We start from the raw sequence: 20,053 nt of genomic DNA on the forward strand, positions 1-20,053 counted from the left end.
GTGAAAGCTCTGAAAAGCTAATAATTTGCATATCACAGCATCTTCTTCCTGTCGGTTAAATTTCGCGTCTGTAGCACGTCACCTTCGTGGTGTAGCAATTTTAATGGCCAATATTTACCACATACTGTAGGTGTGAAGCGGGCTTTAGGATGTTCTTCGTGGCAGAGAGCTTTGCGCCTGGCGCCTTTCTCCGGCCAATGGGGAGAGCGGCGGCGGTGACGCGCAGAGCGAACAAGTGAATCGCGGCTGGCCATCGACCGCGCCAGTGCGGCTGCAGCTGTCGCGCGACGGTGGCACGCTCAGCTGCACGGCGTCACTCGTGTCGGCAGCCATGTCCGCGGACGAGTACGAGTACGAGAGGATGCGTGCCGAGCTGCTCGGGCTGCCTCCTCCCGAGAGGAAGCCGGACCCGCCGGCGCAGGGAACCGCGGAGGACGCCGACGAGGAAGCGAACCCGGCAATCGACGAGGTAACGCCGCCGCTTCCCGGACGCAGCACCGCATTAAATTCCGTGCACGTCACTGCGCCTCTTCAGCACGTACACTCTCGCACCTCTCACATTACGTCCTCGCTTATTCACAGTTTCCGGGTACTCGCGCTTTCCTTTGTCTGTGCTAGCGAACAAGTGCTGCCGCTTTCATCATAATACGTTTCTGTAGGAGGGGCTCTGCTGATAACTGACTCATTCACTGATTCTTCGTTCGTCTCGTGCGTCAGACAAGCACGTGACTCTACAGTTAATACGCGGTAAGTCAATTCTAGTATAACAAAAGGTAACATAGTTTTCCATTTACAGAACAAACAAATACTGGGGTAGTTAGTACGAAAACGCCTTCTTGTGATCGAGCGCACGAATTTTTACTTATATATCCAGATGCGCTCCACCTTTGCAACAAGACGGCATCGTAGGCTATCCTGAAATATTAGATGATATTTGGTTCTCACATATTGGTTTTTACATAAAACCAGGTACTAGTTGGGCTAGCGCACGCAGAGTTCCGTACAAACTTAATTATGTATACTGGGTGATCCAGAATGACGTTTACAAAATTTGGGGACACAAGAGAAAGACGCCCAGTAAACCTGGGCTTTTAATGCGTACTTTAAGAGCTATGAGCACTTGTTCATCCTCGATACTGTGATCCACAGCTCTTCCGCTGCAAGCCTTTTGCTTTCCGTATTCTGAGAGGAGGTAGTATGGACCAAAACAAGAGAAATATACAATGAACGTGGGCTCTAAAACGCGCACTTTAAGAGTTTCGAGCACTTGTTCATTTTTGCCGCACTGAAACACATCTCTTCCACTGAACAAGTGCTTATAGCTCTTAAACTATCCATTTTAGAGTCCATCTTTATTGGACAGTTTTTCTTATTATAGTCCATACTACCTCCCCCAAAAATGTGGAAAGAAAAGAGCTTGTAGTAGATGAAATTTGTTTCACAATATCGAAGATGACGAAGTGGTTACATCTCTTAAGGTATACCTTTCAGAGTCCAAGCTTACTGAACTTTTTACTTGTTTTGGTGTGAGGAACCTACCCCTGAAGTCTTAAAACATCATTCTCAAACACCCTAAATGCACTGTTCATCCACTCCAGGAACAGAGAATCTCTGCCATTTTTGCCTGTTATGGGCATTGATACCAAGATATTTCTCAAAGGGATTCCACGACTTTCGAAAATGTTTTAATCTCAAATCTGACGTCGGATAACAAATGACAAAAGAAGTATTTTTTCTTGTGGTATGTTCACAAATTAACAATATTCTATTTTTTTCTTCATCTGCAGTGCGAAATCTAGCTTTCTGCCAAATTTAATGGTTTTAATGAGTGGGTTTGCAAATATCAAAATACGTGATGTAGATGGCTGTTTGTTTTGGTTGCAGTGACTTAGGAGCTTAACTTTTTACACCATCGAGAGACTGTCAACCATAGTACGTGGCATAAATTTCAGCCTGATGCGTCTACCCCTTCCTGAGGAAAAGGGTTTTCAACAGTTGGACAAAGTGATCCTATAAAGGTCCCGTTTTTACCGACTGAGACATGGGATCCTAAAAACAATGAAAACTAAAATCGTGTAATAATCCAGGACATTTCCTGATGACATCTTGTCAGAAAGGGGAAAAGCATCTGGTTATATACATAGAAATTCATGTGCAGCGTGCAAGAGGGCGTTTTCTTACTAAAATTTACATATAGTTGCTCCGAAAAACAGTCACGGCTAGAAACTTGCTAAACTAACATTATAAGAAACGAATTACAGTAACAGGAAGTGAAAACACAAGGAGTCATCTGGCATTACAACATACGCATCCTCAGCAGTTAGACGTATATTACATGTATACAAGGATAATATATTTTTTTTAAAGCAGGGGACTTCATTTCTAGAAATTCCTTAGCAGAGCAGAAGCAGTGATTTCAGTTTAACTTTCATTTCTATTGGTGATCTCATTGATTTGAGTTCCACTGTTGAGGTGATTATATATATTCATTCCCGTGCATCTTAGACTATTCCATAGTATTTTGTGTAGTGTTATATGACTTGTATGAGACTTTTATTTCTTCTGTCACAATATTGGTGATTAAGGCTCTAATACGGATACTTCAAATACTAAACTGTGAAACAGGTCAAATTCAGTATGTATAACCGTGCTTGGGGCAGGATTTTACGCTGTTTGAAGAGCAGCTCACAGTGTTCACATCTCTTTTTAAATGAGATTATTCTTACTGCCTCCTTCTGTAATTTGAAAATGGTATGAGATACGTAGCTCTTTCACCCAGAAAATCACGTCATAGCTCGTAACAGACTCAGATAAGGCACGACACGTCTGCTTTAAAGTGTCAACACTTGTTGTGTCTCTTATTGATCGCAGTAAGAAACGGATTTTGCTAAGCTTTTTTGAAAACATCTCTGTATTCAATTTCCACTGCAATATGTCACTCATGTGCACCCCAAGAAATATTGTTTTCTTTACTTCGCTAATTTTATGTCCAACAACATGCACGGTATATTTGGAATGAGATATTTTGTAACGATCTGATGTAGCTCGTACTATCGTACCCGTTGTTATTTTTTTTAGTCAATTGCTACAGTAGACCACAAAAGCCATGTCTACATTTTTCTATCCTTCAATAAAAAATAAGAGCGTGGGGGAACTTGTTTCTTAATTGAGATGTCTGGGCAGTGAAGAAAATCCAACAAAATTGAAACTGCAGATAAGCAAGTCGAATACACGAGCAGAAGTTCGCGGTAGGTCTGCAAACGATTTGCAAATAAAATAGCCTGTATTACATTAGATTTTAATTTTCACGTTTATTAGGTTCGTCATTCGATGGCATTAATATTTTTTCTGTTGTAAACTAACTGTAAACTGAAATGGACTTTGACCAGACGCGTAAATTTATTCGCCTAATTGCAGCAGTTTTTGTTCATTTGCCAACGTTTTGATGACAAGCGATTTTCTTTTCTTTTTAAAGTATTAAGCAGAGACTGGAATCTAACTTGCTGTCCACACATCTTCTGGCTCACGTCCTCTTCACGTTTTGCAGCTATCTTTTTTTGTAAACTAAGTGCGCTTACTTTCCATATTTCAGGTTTTTATTTGGAAATTACGAATAAGTTTCAAATAGTACCAAATATTGTGAGAAACATTACTGGAAGTATAACACAAACGCCACTGTTTTTAAATTGGATGTCAACACACTTCGAGGCAAGTCTAGCCTCTGTAGCTTTGGTACCCACGCGAGGCCAAATTACCCCGTGATGGATGAAATTAAAGTGGTAAAGTAGTAAAGAGAAAAGGGTTTAATCGCGTTTCAGTCATGAAAATAAATTATTTTCAAAATATCATTATTATTATCACTATTTCGCAAGATTATGATACTGATTACATAAGTCACCAATAATTACATTGTTTTCAAATGCTAGCATTAACGCATGACACAATATGATGGAGGTTTCAGCTTGAGAAACGATTATATGAACATCATCTTCCTCACATAGTCCACCCAACGGACAAATACTTTGTACTATGGACCTATGCTAGTGAAACTGAGACATATATATCATATATGATTTAATGTCTAATGAAAATGTCTTCTCTGAGTTGTAGGTAGTTGCTGCAATAGCCCAGAAACTGCTTCATTATTCAGTTCATGACAATAAATGAAGTGACAGCACAACACAAAAATAACTACTTCATGGCTACTACACACCTGTAGGGCCTGCACAGTGTATTATTATTATTATTATTATTAGCGGAAGTGGTCACACACGAAGCATTTCTGCCATTTCAGAATTACTGAGTCCAGCAATCAGGTAAAACAATCAGCAATCACAAACAATAAAGTACAGTGCATACATTTTAACGTGATTGATTTTAAATAGGGGTGCAGGCTGTGGGTGAAGCACGTGTTGCTAGAAAAAAGAGTGATGCACAGAAAACATATTTTGTAATTCGTGTCCACTGCCCTCAATGTAAATAGTTAGCTTTCGCTTCTGAGACGGAGCTGTAGGTAGCACTCGTGATGTATTGTGAACTGCTTCATCGTTCTTCTTCTCCTTCTTCTTCTTCTGATTTTGCGGCCTCATTGGACCACTTGAGGCAATCATTTTTTGGTCATCTTCTTCAATAGGTTTTCTCTCCGAGTTGCCCAGTATCTTTTCATTTATTCTGCTTCTTTCTCGTAGTTCCTCATCTGTAAAAACGTTTTCAGCTGGTTATGCTAAGTCATCTGCGAATCCCTAGCAATTTGAGTTTATTTACTGTTCTTGGTTCCAATTCTTATGTTTTTATGACTTTACTTGTACCATTCCCTCCTCACATACTCCAGAGCACAGCTGAAAAGTAATTGTGATAATCCATCTCCCTATCTTAACACCTCTAAACTTTACTTTACATTTTATGTTTTTCAGAGTTTATAATTTTTATTAATTTAGGATAGAGACTGAAATTCTTTAGCATTTCAATCACTGAAGATCTGTGGATACAATTATAATTTTTTTGAAATCCACAAAGGTTATGGCTTGTTCTTTTTGTATTCTTCTTCAGTAATCCATCATCAATTTCCAAGTGATGGTCTGGGGAGCTTCTCCAGGGTTTAAATCCTGCTTGGTATTCTTCTAATTCCCAGGCAAGTTTGTCTTTACAACGGTTGTATAAAATTCTTGACATAACTGTACATGTGATATCCAAAAGGGGAATTCTTCTATAGTTCTCAGGATCTGATTTGTCGCCTTTTTTCTGTAATGGAAGCATTATAGCTGTAATTCAATGTTCTGGTAGTTCTTCTTTATTCCATATTTTCATTATGCTTGGCGTAATTTGACTTTCACTGGTTCTGCTGCATATATCCCAATTTCCAGAAATGTTGATCTTCTCCAATTGTTTTGTAGTTTTTGAGCTCTTTCAGAGCTTTGTAGATTTCATGGATTGTGGGAGGCTTTATAGTTTCTGCTAGTGTTTTAATAGGAATATCTGTGTTTATTTGAATTAGTACTGAGGGATCTTTGCAATTTAGTAATTTGTTAAATGTTTCTGCATAATTTTTGGTGTTTATTCTGTTGCTGTGGACCATCTTATTATTTTTATTCCTTAAGATTAATGTTGGAGGGTCATATCTTTGTAGTTGTCTGCTAAATATTTTGTATAATCTCTTGAGTGTGTTTTCTCACTGTTTGTTTCTATTATCGGAAGTATATCTTTTTGATATTGACATTTATTTGGGTTATCTTGCCTTGTTCTGTGAGTTCCAAGTGTGATTCTCCCGTTTTATGACTCTGATACATTTGACAAGCTTGGGGTCTATCTAGTACTATTTTATCACATTCGTTGTTCCACCATTCCACCACTGGTAGTTTTTTCTTGTGCTTATTGGAACTAGTTGTTCAGATATTTGTCTCAACTGGGGTGCTATATCCTCTAGATCGTCTGTTATTTTTATATTCTTTGTTTGTTCTTCATATTGCTTGTTACTTATCAGTTTATGAGGGTTGTACCTTCTCTTTTTTGGGGGGGGGGATTTTTTCTTTGTCAGTGAGATGAATTTAATTTTTATTTTTATCATGTAATGATCTGATCGAGTATCTTTCCCTGTCATAGCTTTCACATTGTAAATTTCTCTGTGGTAATTTATATCTATAAAGACATGATTCAGTAGCCATTTTTAATTTCCATTCTGGATGTTTCCAAGTTTTAAGCTTGTCTGGTCTTTCTTGAGGTATTTTGATTTTAAAATCATGTCAGGGTTTCTTCAGAATTCCACCAGTTCATACCATTCCTGTTTGTTCTTCTTTGTGCTGGCCATTTGCCTATTACACATCTACATCTCTTTCCTCTTCCCAACTGTGCATTAAAATCCACAATCAAAAGTTTGGTGTGGTTTTTATTTATGTTTGACGTCGTCTGAACTAAAAGCTCCCAAAATTCATGCACATCTTCTCTGTGTATTATTTTTATCATTATTTGTTGCATGAGCATTTATTATTGTATATATTTTATTTGCATCTTTTATGGATCGTGTTGATAGTCCGATAGGTTCAGATTTAAATTCTATTAGATACTGAATTATTTTGAGACTGATAACAAATCCCGTTCTGAATTGTAGACTTTGGTTCATTACTCTTTTCCCTGGTATTCCCATGTAAATTCTGTGTCCTTGTGCTTCTATTGGCTCCTGATCAATGTTTCTCGTTTCTTGAATTCCACTTATTAGAATCCCTTTGCGATCCGTTTCGTCTGCCAATATTTTGAGTTTCCCTTGTTGTATGATGGAATGTATGTTGCATGTTGCTATGTCTGTCCTGTCCTGCTATGCTGTCCTCTCTTGAATCTAAATTTTGATCTTTTGTCAGCCCTTGGTATTTTCAGATGCTCTGACTCATGCAAGTTATCTTTCAAGTAACTGCCCACAGAATCCGAGTGCAGTCGTCCTTGACAATTGTCAAGCAGTGGATTTTTCCTTAAAAGATTTCCTTCCATTGTTTAACTGTCGATGGTAATCAGCCACGTATGGAGCAAATACGGTTGTTGACATTCTATAAAAAAAAAGTTCTTGGAAATAAGCAGAACCAGTTGTCATCGACTCATTAGTTGTGGACTTAATAAAGCACCTACAAAAACTAAATATCATTTATATTTCATCACTTTGAAAATAAAAATGTTCAAAGAATACTCTTCTTTCGTGGTGTACCAGCTAATGTCTGATTGCACTCAGGGTTAGTGGCCTCAGAATGGTTGGAAACTACTGCTGTACAGCCTCACGCAGGCTCTGTAGTCTATGTTATTTGCACATCCATGACTACGTGCTGAGTAGGTGTACTCAGTACAATAGCAGCTAAAGTGGTGAGGGATGACATGGTTATCTTGGTGATAAGAGCGATCCAATGTTTGACAATATGTGATCGCAAATATTCGTTTATTTCAATGGCTTGTTTCAATCGCCATCCTCAGATAGATCTAAAAAGACAGTGTACATATTTATGTGTAAGTATCATGAGTTCTTTTCCTTTGTTGTTATTTCGTCACCCCTCACTCCATTTGGGAGGAGGGCGCGGGCGGGGGCAGGAGGGAGGGTTGCTAGCGGAACAGTCTATCCCCTCTTCAGCAAGTTGACAAGAACACTAAATGAGATGAAAAACACTTGACCAAACGTGAGATATTAATTATGAATGTAACGATTCCCGCATCACGAACTAATTATCCGAATGGGACGGAAATCGGTAGACGAAATGTATATGTACAGACAAGCAAGTGATAGCAATTTCAGAAAAGCTGCATGATTTATTCAAGAGAGAGCTTCCCAAGTTGAGCTAGTCGAAAATCAGTTGGTCCATCTCTGTCCCTTATGCAAACAGTTATTCGGCTTGATAGAGTTGTATATGTATGTCCTCCTAAGGAATACTGTGCCAAATTTAGTCGATTTGGCCCGTTAGATCGTCAAAATTACTATCTGATTGGAGGGTCTAGCCCATAAGCCCCACTAAGTTCTCAGCTGGGGAGAGATCCGGAGATCTTGCTAGCCGTGGTAGGATTTGGCAAACACGAATATAAGCAGTAGAAACTCTCGCTACATGCAGGCGGGCATTATATTACTGAAATATAAGCCCAGAGTGGCTTGTCACAAAGGGCAACAAAACGGACCCTAGAATACCGCCGACGCAACACTGTGCTGTACGAGTGCCGCGGATTAAAACCAAAGGGGCCCTGCTATGAAAAGAAATGGTCCCCCAGACCATCACTCCTGGTCGTCAGGCCGTACAACAGGGACAGTCCGGCTGGCATCCCACTGCTGTCTGACGCGTATGCACACACATCTTCTGCCTAGAATCTCATTGACTCGAGTTGAACTGTCTTGAGTGATGATTCCCACTGTTGTTAGAAGCACTTCACTGGCACAAAAACTTGGACAGCCTCCCCCAGTATTGGCAGTCTGTTATTGAAGGGAGGAAGGTTGGTCGTTGAGGAGGGTAGAAGGATAGTGGTATAAGAATGGAGGACTGGTGCATAGTATCGATGGGTAGATGTGGCTGTTGGGATCCGAGAGAAGAGTAAATGGGTAACGGTAAAGCTAAAATCTGATGTGAGAAAGGACTAGGGGAAGCAGGGTGGAAGAGAGGAAAAAGGGGCTAGAGAAACGTGGAGAAATGAGGCAAAGAGAGCCCTGACGGAGTGGGACGGGTGGGGTGGATTTAGAGTTGGTAGGATGGCTAAATGTCGGGAAAGACTTCATGATTTGGGAGGGAGTCATGGCTGATGTTTATCTGGGACAGCATGTGGAAGATATGTAGGTGTCTGAGGAGCGGCAACGTACTAGGGTGGTAAAGTAGAAGGGAAACTATAGAATAATTGGAGTCGAGTTTTGTAGGTTGTTCGGAGGCTTCATTGGGAATGAGAATTTGATGAGTTGGTAATGGATCATTGTGCGGCAAGGTAACCGGATGGGGAAGGCGAGGCAGAGTGCATGGCGTTCAATGATATGGAGAACATGGGGGGCAGGGTGCGGGGCGATATGCACGCAACTTTTGTACAGCAAAGGAAGGATCGGATCAAGGCTTTGTAAGTGTTGAAGATGATTATGATAAGTCAGTAACACTGTAAGTAGTAGCGTTGATTCACATTACCTGAAAAGCATCTAAAAACGACATACCTGTCTCCTTGCACTTAAGAAAAGAGGCAAATAAAATTTATAGCCACGAGTGGCACTGTCACATAGTATAAAAACATGATAAAATTATGAGAAACACTCATAGCCCGTGATGTAGGGGCATCTTTAGCACATTTTGTTGTAGTGCAATCAGCTGATGGGGCGTGTTTACAATGGCGCGTTACTAAGCAAACACGATGTTCAGTTTCCTGCGTGAACCAAAATAGGATGAGTTAAAATGGGTAAAACGTTAGTTAAAATTATAAATGCTAACTCTCAAATAGGTGTCTGCGACATACATAGTATGTAACGAAGTTAAAAAATAGCAGCATCTCGAGACCCGAAAAAAGCAGCAGGCACAACGGTCTTACGAAAACAGAGCCAAGAAAACAGATGGACAGAGTCAGGATATCAACATGTGCAAGATAAAGTAAAAAATACCTGTTTGATGTAAACTCGTTTCGTTCATTCAGAATTTTTGTGGGGTACTGTTTCTTATGGCAGTAGACCTCTGTTTCTTCCAAAAGATTTCAAAAGGCTATCCTTTGGCGATAACTTGATGGTTATATTAAATTATTACTTTCAAACGAAGTCAAAAAGTTAAGTCTGGGAACGTTAAGGTTTGATCAACTTCAATTTTGAAAATGAGCTTTCACCATTGGTGTTTGCGATCGAAGGTGACAGGTACATTGTAAGATCGACATCGGTATTACGAAACAATCGTTGACGTTTCATGAGTCCGGATTTGAATGTAATGAGGTATGGGCAAATAGCCTTTCCTCGGGCGTGAGTGTGTGTGTTTTCCTTAGCGTAAGTTAGTTTAAGTCAGATAGAGCAGTGTGTAAGCATAGGGACCGATGACCTCAGCAGTTTGGTCCCACAGAACTTAGCACAAATTTTAGTTTCCTTTATGCATTCTTTTGAAAGTCTTAGTGCTATTGCCCACGAAAGAGCCACGCGTGTGAACTGGTGTCAGTGGGAATAAGATGTTAATTATGACGATAAGGGCGTAAGGACGAGACAGCACCCAGTATCCGAAAGCAGAAGGTCTTTCGGCCGGCCCGTAATCGAACACGGGCCACTTCGCTTAGCAACCCGCCGCGCTGACCGCGCAACTACCGAGGCGGACGTCCTTGTTGAAGACGGAAAACGCTGATATCCTTGTTCCAGCCGCGTGTGGTTCGCGTGAAGAACGATTGCTGGTGAGCCATCGTGTGGACTCGAACCTCTCCAATTCTATCTTCGCGGTCTTTCACGAGATATACACGCCTGGAAATGGAAAAAAGAACACATTGACACCGGTGTGTCAGACCCACCATACTTGCTCCGGACACTGCGAGAGGGCTGTACAAGCAATGATCACACGCACGGCACAGCGGACACACCAGGAACCGCGGTGTTGGCCGTCGAATGGCGCTAGCTGCGCAGCATTTGTGCACCGCCGCCGTCAGTGTCAGCCAGTTTGCCGTGGCATACGGAGCTCCATCGCAGTCTTTAACACTGGTAGCATGCCGCGACAGCGTGGACGTGAACCGTATGTGCAGTTGACGGACTTTGAGCGAGGGCGTATAGTGGGCATGCGGGAGGCCGGGTGGACGTACCGCCGAATTGCTCAACACGTGGGGCGTGAGGTCTCCACAGTACATCGATGTTGTCGCCAGTGGTCGGCGGAAGGTGCACGTGCCCGTCGACCTGGGACCGGACCGCAGCGACGCACGGGTGCACGCCAAGACCGTAGGATCCTACGCAGTGCCGTAGGGGACCGCACCGCCACTTCCCAGCAAATTAGGGACACTGTTGCTCCTGGGGTATCGGCGAGGACCATTCGCAACCGTCTCCATGAAGCTGGGCTACGGTCCCGCACACCGTTAGGCCGTCTTCCGCTCACGCCCCAACATCGTGCAGCCCGCCTCCAGTGGTGTCGCGACAGGCGTGAATGGAGGGACGAATGGAGACGTGTCGTCTTCAGCGATGAGAGTCGCTTCTGCCTTGGTGCCAATGATGGTCGTATGCGTGTTTGGCGCCGTGCAGGTGAGCGCCACAATCAGGACTGCATACGACCGAGGCACACAGGGCCAACATCCGGCATCATGGTGTGGGGAGCGATCTCCTACACTGGCCGTACACCACTGGTGATCGTCGAGGGGACACTGAATAGTGCACGGTACATCCAAACCGTCATCGAACCCATCGTTCTACCATTCTTAGACCGGCAAGGGAACTTGCTGTTCCAACAGGACAATGCACGTCCGCATGTATCCCGTGCCACCCAACGTGCTCTAGAAGGTGTAAGTCAACTACCCTGGCCAGCAAGATCTCCGGATCTGTCCCCCATTGAGCATGTTTGGGACTGGATGAAGCGTCGTCTCACGCGGTCTGCACGTCCAGCACGAACGCTGGTCCAACTGAGGCGCCAGGTGGAAATGGCATGGCAAGCCGTTCCACAGGACTACATCCAGCATCTCTACGATCGTCTCCATGGGAGAATAGCAGCCTGCATTGCTGCGAAAGGTGGATATACACTGTACTAGTGCCGACATTGTGCATGCTCTGTTGCCTGTGTCTATGTGCCTGTGGTTCTGTCAGTGTGATCATGTGATGTATCTGACCCCAGGAATGTGTCAATAAAGTTTCCCCTTCCTGGGACAATGAATTCACGGTGTTCTTATTTCAATTTCCAGGAGTGTATGTGGAAGGAAGCAATATATTGGTTCACTCTTGTAGGGATGCACGCTGTTGGAACTCTAGCAACGGTCCACACCGTGACGCAGAACGCCTCTCTTGCAGCGTCTGCCACTGCAATTGGCTGAGCATCTCCGTGACGCTTTCGTGTTTCACCGACAGACTGACTAGGAAGGTCTGAATTATGTATAAAGTCTGACGAAACATTGACTGAGTACAGTCTGTGTAGTTTGTACCCCTATTTTAAGCAAAAGCTACTTCTTCACTAGCCGGCCGCTGCAGCCGAGTGGATCTAGGCGCTTCAGTCCGGAACCGCGTTGCTGCTACGGTCGCAGGTTCGAATCCTGCCTGGGGCAAGGATGCGTGTAATGTCCTTAGGTTAGTTAGGTTTAAGTAGTTCTGCTGTAAGTCTAGAGTGACTGATGACCTCAGATGTTAAGTCCCATGGTGCTCAGAGCCATTTGAACCTACTTTACCTACGACAGTGCCTATACGATCGTTGAATGTCAAATGCCTAGTAAGTGTTACAGCCAGGTGTTTGTACGAGTTAATAGATTCCAGCTGAGAGTCATAGTCATAGGATACTATGTTTTCTCGTTTTTTTTTTTAAGTGCACAGTATTCCATTCCTGAATATTTAAAGCAAGTTGCCAAACTCAGCACCATTTTGAAATCTTGTCAACATCTGACTGCAGGTTTATTCAGCTTTCTTCAGACAGTACTTCATCACAGATAGCTGCATCATCTGTAAAAAGTCTGAGGTTTCTATTAACATTTTCCGTAAAAGTTTTAGAATACAACGCAAGGGTCACAACAGAATTCTCTGGGGCACATCCGAAGTTATTTCTACACCTGATCTCTGCATCCTCCCTACCAAAAAATCCTTAATCTAGTCGCTATTTTCGCTTGCTACTCCACATGATTGTACTTTTGTTGATACGCGAAGATATGATACTGAGTCAAATGCTTTTCAGAAATCAAGAAATACTGCATCTATCTGTCTTCCTTGATCCAAAGCTTTCATTACTTCGTATGAGACAAATGTGAGTTGGGTTTCGCATGATCGATGTTTTCGGAATCCATGCCGGTTGGCATATATCTCATTATGTTTCAGCTCAGGGTATCTTCTAGGACTCAACAACAAAGCGATGTCAAGGATATTGGACGGTAGTTCTGTGGAGCACTTCTACTACCCCTACTAGCAAACGGATTAACCTCTACTTTCTTCCAACTACTGAACACGGTTTTTTGTACGAGAGATCTGTGATACAGTTAACAGAGCGGTTAAGTCAGCCGTAAATTCAGTAGCCATCGGGTCCTGGAGCTTTGTTGAATTTTAACGATTTCAGCTGTTTCTCAACACTATTGACACATATTTACCTTTTCGCTTTATCTTTTCAGTGCTACAAGGATTAAATTGGGGCAATACTCCTGGTTTTTCCTTTGTAAAGGAACATTTGAAAACATTTATGACGTAATATCTCCTGAACTATTTGTCGTGCTTTGATATAATTTTGGATAATGTCTGCAAAATGTGTTGGGAATTGAGCTAGCAGCAAGGAGGTAATAGATTACATTGTCATGTCTGAAGCTGAGGCTGTACTCCATGAACAGCGAAAATATAATGAGCGATGAGCTTTTTTCTTTCATTCTTTTGTGATGGGGTATCTGCGAGAAAACGTTTCGGGAGGGTTGCGTGTAAATTTCGTTGGAAGTCGCTAAGCGCTGTCATTCTCAAATCCGGATAAATATAGTCCGGATGATTTGAGCGCACTGAGTTACACTGTCTCAGGACACACACACTTGCTGAGTGTGTTATGACAGTGTTTTTTTTAATTCACCCAATAATTACAAGACGTTTGGAAAATATTTGTTGCGCTGGAAGTGCTCAGACAGGCAACCTCCAATTGGTACCGGGTTTCGGGTTCGGGAATAGTCGCTAAGTAATATACATATTTTAACTCGATTGTAGCTTGTTATCCAAAAGGATCTCACGGAATTTTACACAGGGCGTTGCATGTCCACCTTAATATCTACACTCCTGGAAATGGAAAAAAGAACACATTGACACCGGTGTGTCAGACCCACCATACTTGCTCCGGACACTGCGAGAGGGCTGTACAAGCAATGATCACACGCACGGCACAGCGGACACACCAGGAACCGCGGTGTTGGCCGTCGAATGGCGCTAGCTGCGCAGCATTTGTGCACCGCCGCCGTCAGTGTCAACCAGTTTGCCGTGGCATACGGAGCTCCATCGCAGTCTTTAACACTGGTAGCATGCCGCGACAGCGTGGACGTGAACCGTATTTGCAGTTGACGGACTTTGAGCGAGGGCGTATAGTGGGCATGCGGGAGGCCGGGTGGACGTACCGCCGAATTGCTCAACACGTGGGGCGTGAGGTCTCCACAGTACATCGATGTTGTCGCCAGTGGTCGGCGTAAGGTGCACGTGCCCGTCGACCTGGGACCGGACCGCAGCAACGCACGGATGCACGCCAAGACCGTAGGATCCTACGCAGTGCCGTAGCGGACCGCACCGCCACTTCCCAGCAAATTAGGGACACTGTTGCTCCTGGGGTATCGGCGAGGACCATTCGCAACCGTCTCCATGAAGCTGGGCTACGGTCCCGCACACCGTTAGGCCGTCTTCCGCTCACGCCCCAACATCGTGCAGCCCGCCTCCAGTGGTGTCGCGACAGGCGTGAATGGAGGGACGAATGGAGACGTGTCGTCTTCAGCGATGAGAGTCGCTTCTGCCTTGGTGCCAATGATGGTCGTATGCGTGTTTGGCGCCGTGCAGGTGAGCGCCACAATCAGGACTGCATACGACCGAGGCACACAGGGCCAACACCCGGCATCATGGTGTGGAGAGCGATCTCCTACACTGGCCGTACACCACTGGTGATCGTCGAGGGGACACTGAATAGTGCACGGTACATCCAAACCGTCATCGAACCCATCGTTCTACCATTCCTAGACCGGCAAGGGAACTTGCTGTTCCAACAGGACAATGCACGTCCGCATGTATCCCGTGCCACCCAACGTGCTCTAGAAGGTGTAAGTCGACTACCCTGGCCAGCAAGATCTCCGGATCTGTCCCCCATTGAGCATGTTTGGGACTGGATGAAGCGTCGTCTCACGCGGTCTGCACGTCCAGCACGAACGCTGGTCCAACTGAGGCGCCAGGTGGAAATGGCATGGCAAGCCGTTCCACAGGACTACATCCAGCATCTCTACGATCGTCTCCATGGGAGAATAGCAGCCTGCATTGCTGCGAAAGGTGGATATACACTGTACTAGTGCCGACATTGTGCATGGTCTGTTGCCTGTGTCTATGTGCCTGTGGTTCTGTCAGTGTGATCATGTGATGTATCTGACCTCAGGAATGTGTCAATAAAGTTTCCCCTTCCTGGGACAATGAATTCACGGTGTTCTTATTTCAATTTCCAGGAGTGTATCTACTTTTCACACTAGCAACTATGTTTTTCCTTGTTCCAAATCGCATAATACGAGTGCCTGTGAGTTTACGACTGAAACTGGTACCTTAACCCACTTGTAGGCCTGTTCAGATATCATCTACGATGTTTTTGGCAACTTTGAGTTTGGACTCTTGATTTGTTTGCTTGTGCCATCAGTAAACGCGTTTTGAACCGCCCTTTAAAATGACGGGAAGATTATTTATGTAGGTTAAGACAAGAATTGGCCCAGTACCCATCCCTATGGGAACCACCCCCCCCCCCCATTCTGAGGTAGTTTCACGTCTGAGATCAGTCTGTTAATGCGACCCTCCGCGTTCTGTACGGAGCTAAGACTCCATACATGCAAGATGAATACCGTTAACGCCATGACACTGTAGTTTGTCAAATAGAATTATATGAGTTACCATAAATGCATTGACAGGATCAGTTTCTTCGGTCTGCAGCCCGAAGCCTGGTTTCATGCAGCTTTCAACACTACTCTACCCTGAGTAGGCCTTTGGATAACTACAGCGACCTACATCCATTTGAACATGTTGCCCGTATGCATTTTTTTGCCTCCCTCTACAATTCTTAACCCCCACGCACTTCCCTCCATTACCAAACTGACGATGCCTTCGTGCCTCAGAATGTGTACTATATCGAATCGCTTCTACTAGCCAAGTTGTGTCATATATTTCATTTCCACAACTCCTGCATGTCCTCCTTATTAGTTACTCCATCTACCCATCGAATCTTCACATCCGAAATGCTGCTATTCTAGTTTTGTACGAAGTGCTAAACATACACTTTTAGTTCCATTCAAATTTACGCTCCCAACAAATGCCTTCAGAAAAGATTCCTTGTTTTTGTTGTTGTGGTCTTCAGTCCTGAGACTGGTTTGATGCAGCTCTCCATGCTACTCTATCTTGTGCAAGCTTCTTCATCTCCCAGTACCTACTGCAACCTACATCCTTCTGAATCTGTTTAGTGTATTCATCTCTTGGTCTCCCTCTACGATTTTTACCCTCCACACTGCCCTCCAATACTAAATTGGTGATCCCTTGATGCCTCAGAACATGTCCTACCAACCGATCCCTTCTTCTAGTCAAGTTGTGCCACAAACTCCTCTTCTCCCCAATTCTATTCAATACCTCCTCATTAGTTATGTGATCTACCCATCTAATCTTCAGCATTCTTCTGTAGCACCACATTTCGAAAGCTTCTATTCTCTTCTTGTCCAAACTATTTATCGTCCATGGTTCACTTCCATACATGGCTACACTCCATGCAGATACTTTCAGAAACGAATTCCTGACACTTAAATCTTGTTAACAAATTTCTCTTCTTCAGAAACGCTTTCCTTGCCATTGCCAGTCTACATTTTATGTCTTCTCTACTTCGACCGTCATCAGTTATTTTGTTCCCCAAATAGCAAAACACCTATACTTCTTTAAGTGTCTCATTTCCTCATTTCCTAATCTAATTCCCTCAGCATCACCCGACTTAATTCGACTACATTCCATTATCCTCGTTTTGCTTTTGTTGATGTTCATCTTATATCCTCTTTTCAAGACACTGTCCATTCCGTTCCACTGCTCTTCCAAGTCCTTTGCTGTCTCTGAAAGAATTACAGTGTCATCAGCGAACCTGAAAGTTTTTAAATCTTCTCCATGGATTTTAATAACTACTCCGAATTTTTCTTTTGTTTCCTTTACTACTTGTTCAATATCCAGATTGAATAATGTCGGGGAGAGGCTACAACCCTGTCTCACTCCCTTCCCAATCACTGCTTCCCTTTCATGCCCCTCGACTCTTATAACTGCCATCTGATTTCTGTACAAATTGTAAATAGCCTCTCGCACTCTGTATTTTACCCTGACACCTTTAAAATTTGAAACAGAGTATTCCAGTCAACACTTTCAGAAGCTTTCTCTAAGTCTATGAATGGTAGAAACGTAGGTTTGCCTTTCCTTAATCTAAGATAAGTCGTAAGGTCAGTATTGCCTCACGTGTTCCAATATTTCTACGGAATCCAAACTGATCTTCCCCGATGTCGGCTTCTACCAGTTTTTCCATTCGTCTGTAAAGAATTCGTGTTAGTATTTTGCAGCTGTGACTTATCAAACTGATAGTTCGGTAATTTTCACATCTGTCAACACCTGCTTTCTTTGGGATTGGAATTATTATATTCTTCTTGAAGTCTGAGGGTATTTCGCCTGTCTCATACATCTTGCTCACCAGATGGTAGAGTTTTGTCAGGACTGGCTCTCCAAAGGCAGTCAGTAGTTCTAATGGAATGTTGTCTACTCCAGGGGCCTTGTTTCGACTCAGGTCTTTCAGTGCTCTGTCAAACTCCTCACGCAGTATCGTATCTCCCATTTCTTTTTCATCTACATCCTCATCCATTTCCATAATATTATCCTCAAGTACATCGCCCTTGTATAGACCCTCTATATCCTCCTTCCACCTTTGTGCTTTCCCTTCTTTGCTTGGAACTGAGTTTTCATCTGAGCTCTTGATATTCATACAAGTGGTTCTCTTCTCTCCAAATGTCTCTTTAATTTTCCTGTAGGCAGTATCTATCTTACCCCTAGTGAGATAAGCCTCTACATTCTTACATTTGTCCTCTATCCATCCCTGCATAGCCATTTTGCACTTCCTGTCGATCTCATGTTTGAGACGTTTGTATTCCTTTTTGCGTGCTTGATTTGCTACATTTTTATATTTCCTCTTTTCATCAATTAAATTCAATATTTCTTCTGTTACCCAAGGATTTCTACTAGTTCTCGTCCTTTTACCTACTTGATCCTCTGCTGCCTTCACTGCCTCAGAGCGTGCCGGCCGGTGTGGCCGTGCGGTTCTAGGCGCTTCAGTCTGGAACCGCGTGACCGCTACGGTCGCAGGTTCGAATCCTGCCTCGGGCATGGATGTGTGTGAAGTCCTTAGGTTAGTTAGGTTTAAGTAGTTCTAAGTTCTAGGGGACTGATGACCACAGATGTTAAGTCCCATAGTGCTCAGAGCCATTTGAACCATTTTTTGAACCTCAGAGCTACCCATTCCTAACAGTTATATTTATTATTTCAAAAAGAAATTGTTAAAATGGCTCTAAGCACTATGCGGCTTAACATCTGAGGTCATCAGTCCCCTAGACTTAGAACTACTTAAACCTAACTAACCTAAGGACATCACACACATCCATGCCCGAGGCAGGATTCGAACCTGCGACCGTAGCAGCAGTGTGGTTCCGGACTGAAGTGCCTAGAACGGTATTATTTCAATACACAGTGTCTGTTCCTTCGAAAGAACAGACACCACGCAAAAGCAGCAGCTGTGAAACACCATATGTATTTGCTGTCTGCTTCAGTGGGACTAGCGAACAGGAGCACAGTGGACATGGACTCCGGGTGGGCGGCGCTCGACGGCAGTGTGGATCGGCCGTGAGGCCTGCGCGGACAGCCCACGCAGCTGCGCTGGCGCTGCGTCGCGGATGGCAGAGTGGTTGCAACTAACAGCAGTGATCCCATTTCAGTTTACATATAGTTACATTTATATTGAATGTTACTAAATTCCGCTTTTTTCAGAAATACTATTCTTCCTATTGGCAGCCTGCAATTCGTATCCTCTCTGCTACGGCATCATGATTTTTTTGGTGCCCAAATACCAAAGCTCATCTACTACTTTTAGTATCTCATTTTCTGATCTAATTCGGCTAAATTCCATTACTCTTATTATCTTATTACCTCATTTCGATATGCTTTCAATGTCTTAAATGGTCTTCCAAGTCCTTTGCCGTCTCTAAGAAAATTACATAGTCATCGGCAAACGTCAAAGTCTTTTTTTTTCTTTTTCTCCCTGAATTTTAATTCCCTATCCAAATTTCTCTTTGGTTTCCTTTACTGCTTGCTCAATGTGCAGACTGATCAACATCAGTGGTAAGTTATCGCCCTATGTTACTCTCTTCTCAGTTACTGTTTCTCTTTCATTTCAGTCATGGATTGTGCGGCTGGTCCCGGCGGAGGTTCGTGTCCTCCCTCGGGCATGGGTGTGTGTTTATCCTTAGGATAATTTAGGTTAAGTAGTGTGTAAGCTTAGGGACTGATGACCTTAGCAGTTAAGTCCCATAAGATTTCACACACACTTGCACATTTTTCTCTTTCATTTCCTCCGATTCTCGCATCTCCTATTCTGTTTTAGTATACACTGAGCTCACAAAAGTCATAGGATAGCGATATACACGTATACAGACGGTGGTAGTGTCGCATACACAATGTACGAGGGCTATCCACAGAGTACATTACGTTTTGGAATTAAAAATAAATAAAGTATTGGAAATTTTTTTTATTATATACAGATGAAAGCCACACTTAAATACTACTTTTCTACATAGTTGCCATTTAAATCAAGGCACTTATCGTAGCGATGGACGAGCTTGGAAATTCCTTCGTCGTAAAATTCGGCCGCCTGCGCCTTCAACCACGTGGTTAATCAGTAACTCGGTAGAAATACGATTTTTGTGGATTTCCTGGAAAGGGGTACTACAATAAACTCTCAAAGGTATTGCCAAACTCTGCACAACCTCAGAAGAGCAATACAAAACAAGCGCAGGGGACAGTTGGGCTCAAAGATCTTGCTGATTCACGACAACGCCCGGGCCCACACGGCAAATGCCACTCGTGAAGTTCTCGAATCTTTTAAGTGGGAGTTGTTTCCTCATCCGCCGTACAGTCCCGACCTGGCACCGAGCGACTTCCACTTATTCCCACCAATGA

General features: G+C 43.4%; 1 protein-coding gene across 1 annotated transcript in view; it reads left to right on the top strand.

Moving 5' to 3' along the window:
- Positions 1-317: 317 nt before the first annotated feature.
- Positions 318-20,053, top strand: part of LOC126100940 (uncharacterized) — a 115,035-nt gene continuing 95,299 nt past the window's right edge. Inside the window, exon 1 of the mRNA XM_049911603.1 lies at positions 318-469. Within this exon, the coding sequence (XP_049767560.1) occupies positions 332-469 (138 nt within the window). The 5' untranslated portion in view covers positions 318-331. The remainder of the gene's footprint in view (positions 470-20,053) is intronic.

This window comes from Schistocerca cancellata, chromosome 9 (assembly GCF_023864275.1).
Source record: "Schistocerca cancellata isolate TAMUIC-IGC-003103 chromosome 9, iqSchCanc2.1, whole genome shotgun sequence".
NCBI lineage: Eukaryota > Metazoa > Arthropoda > Insecta > Orthoptera > Acrididae > Schistocerca > Schistocerca cancellata.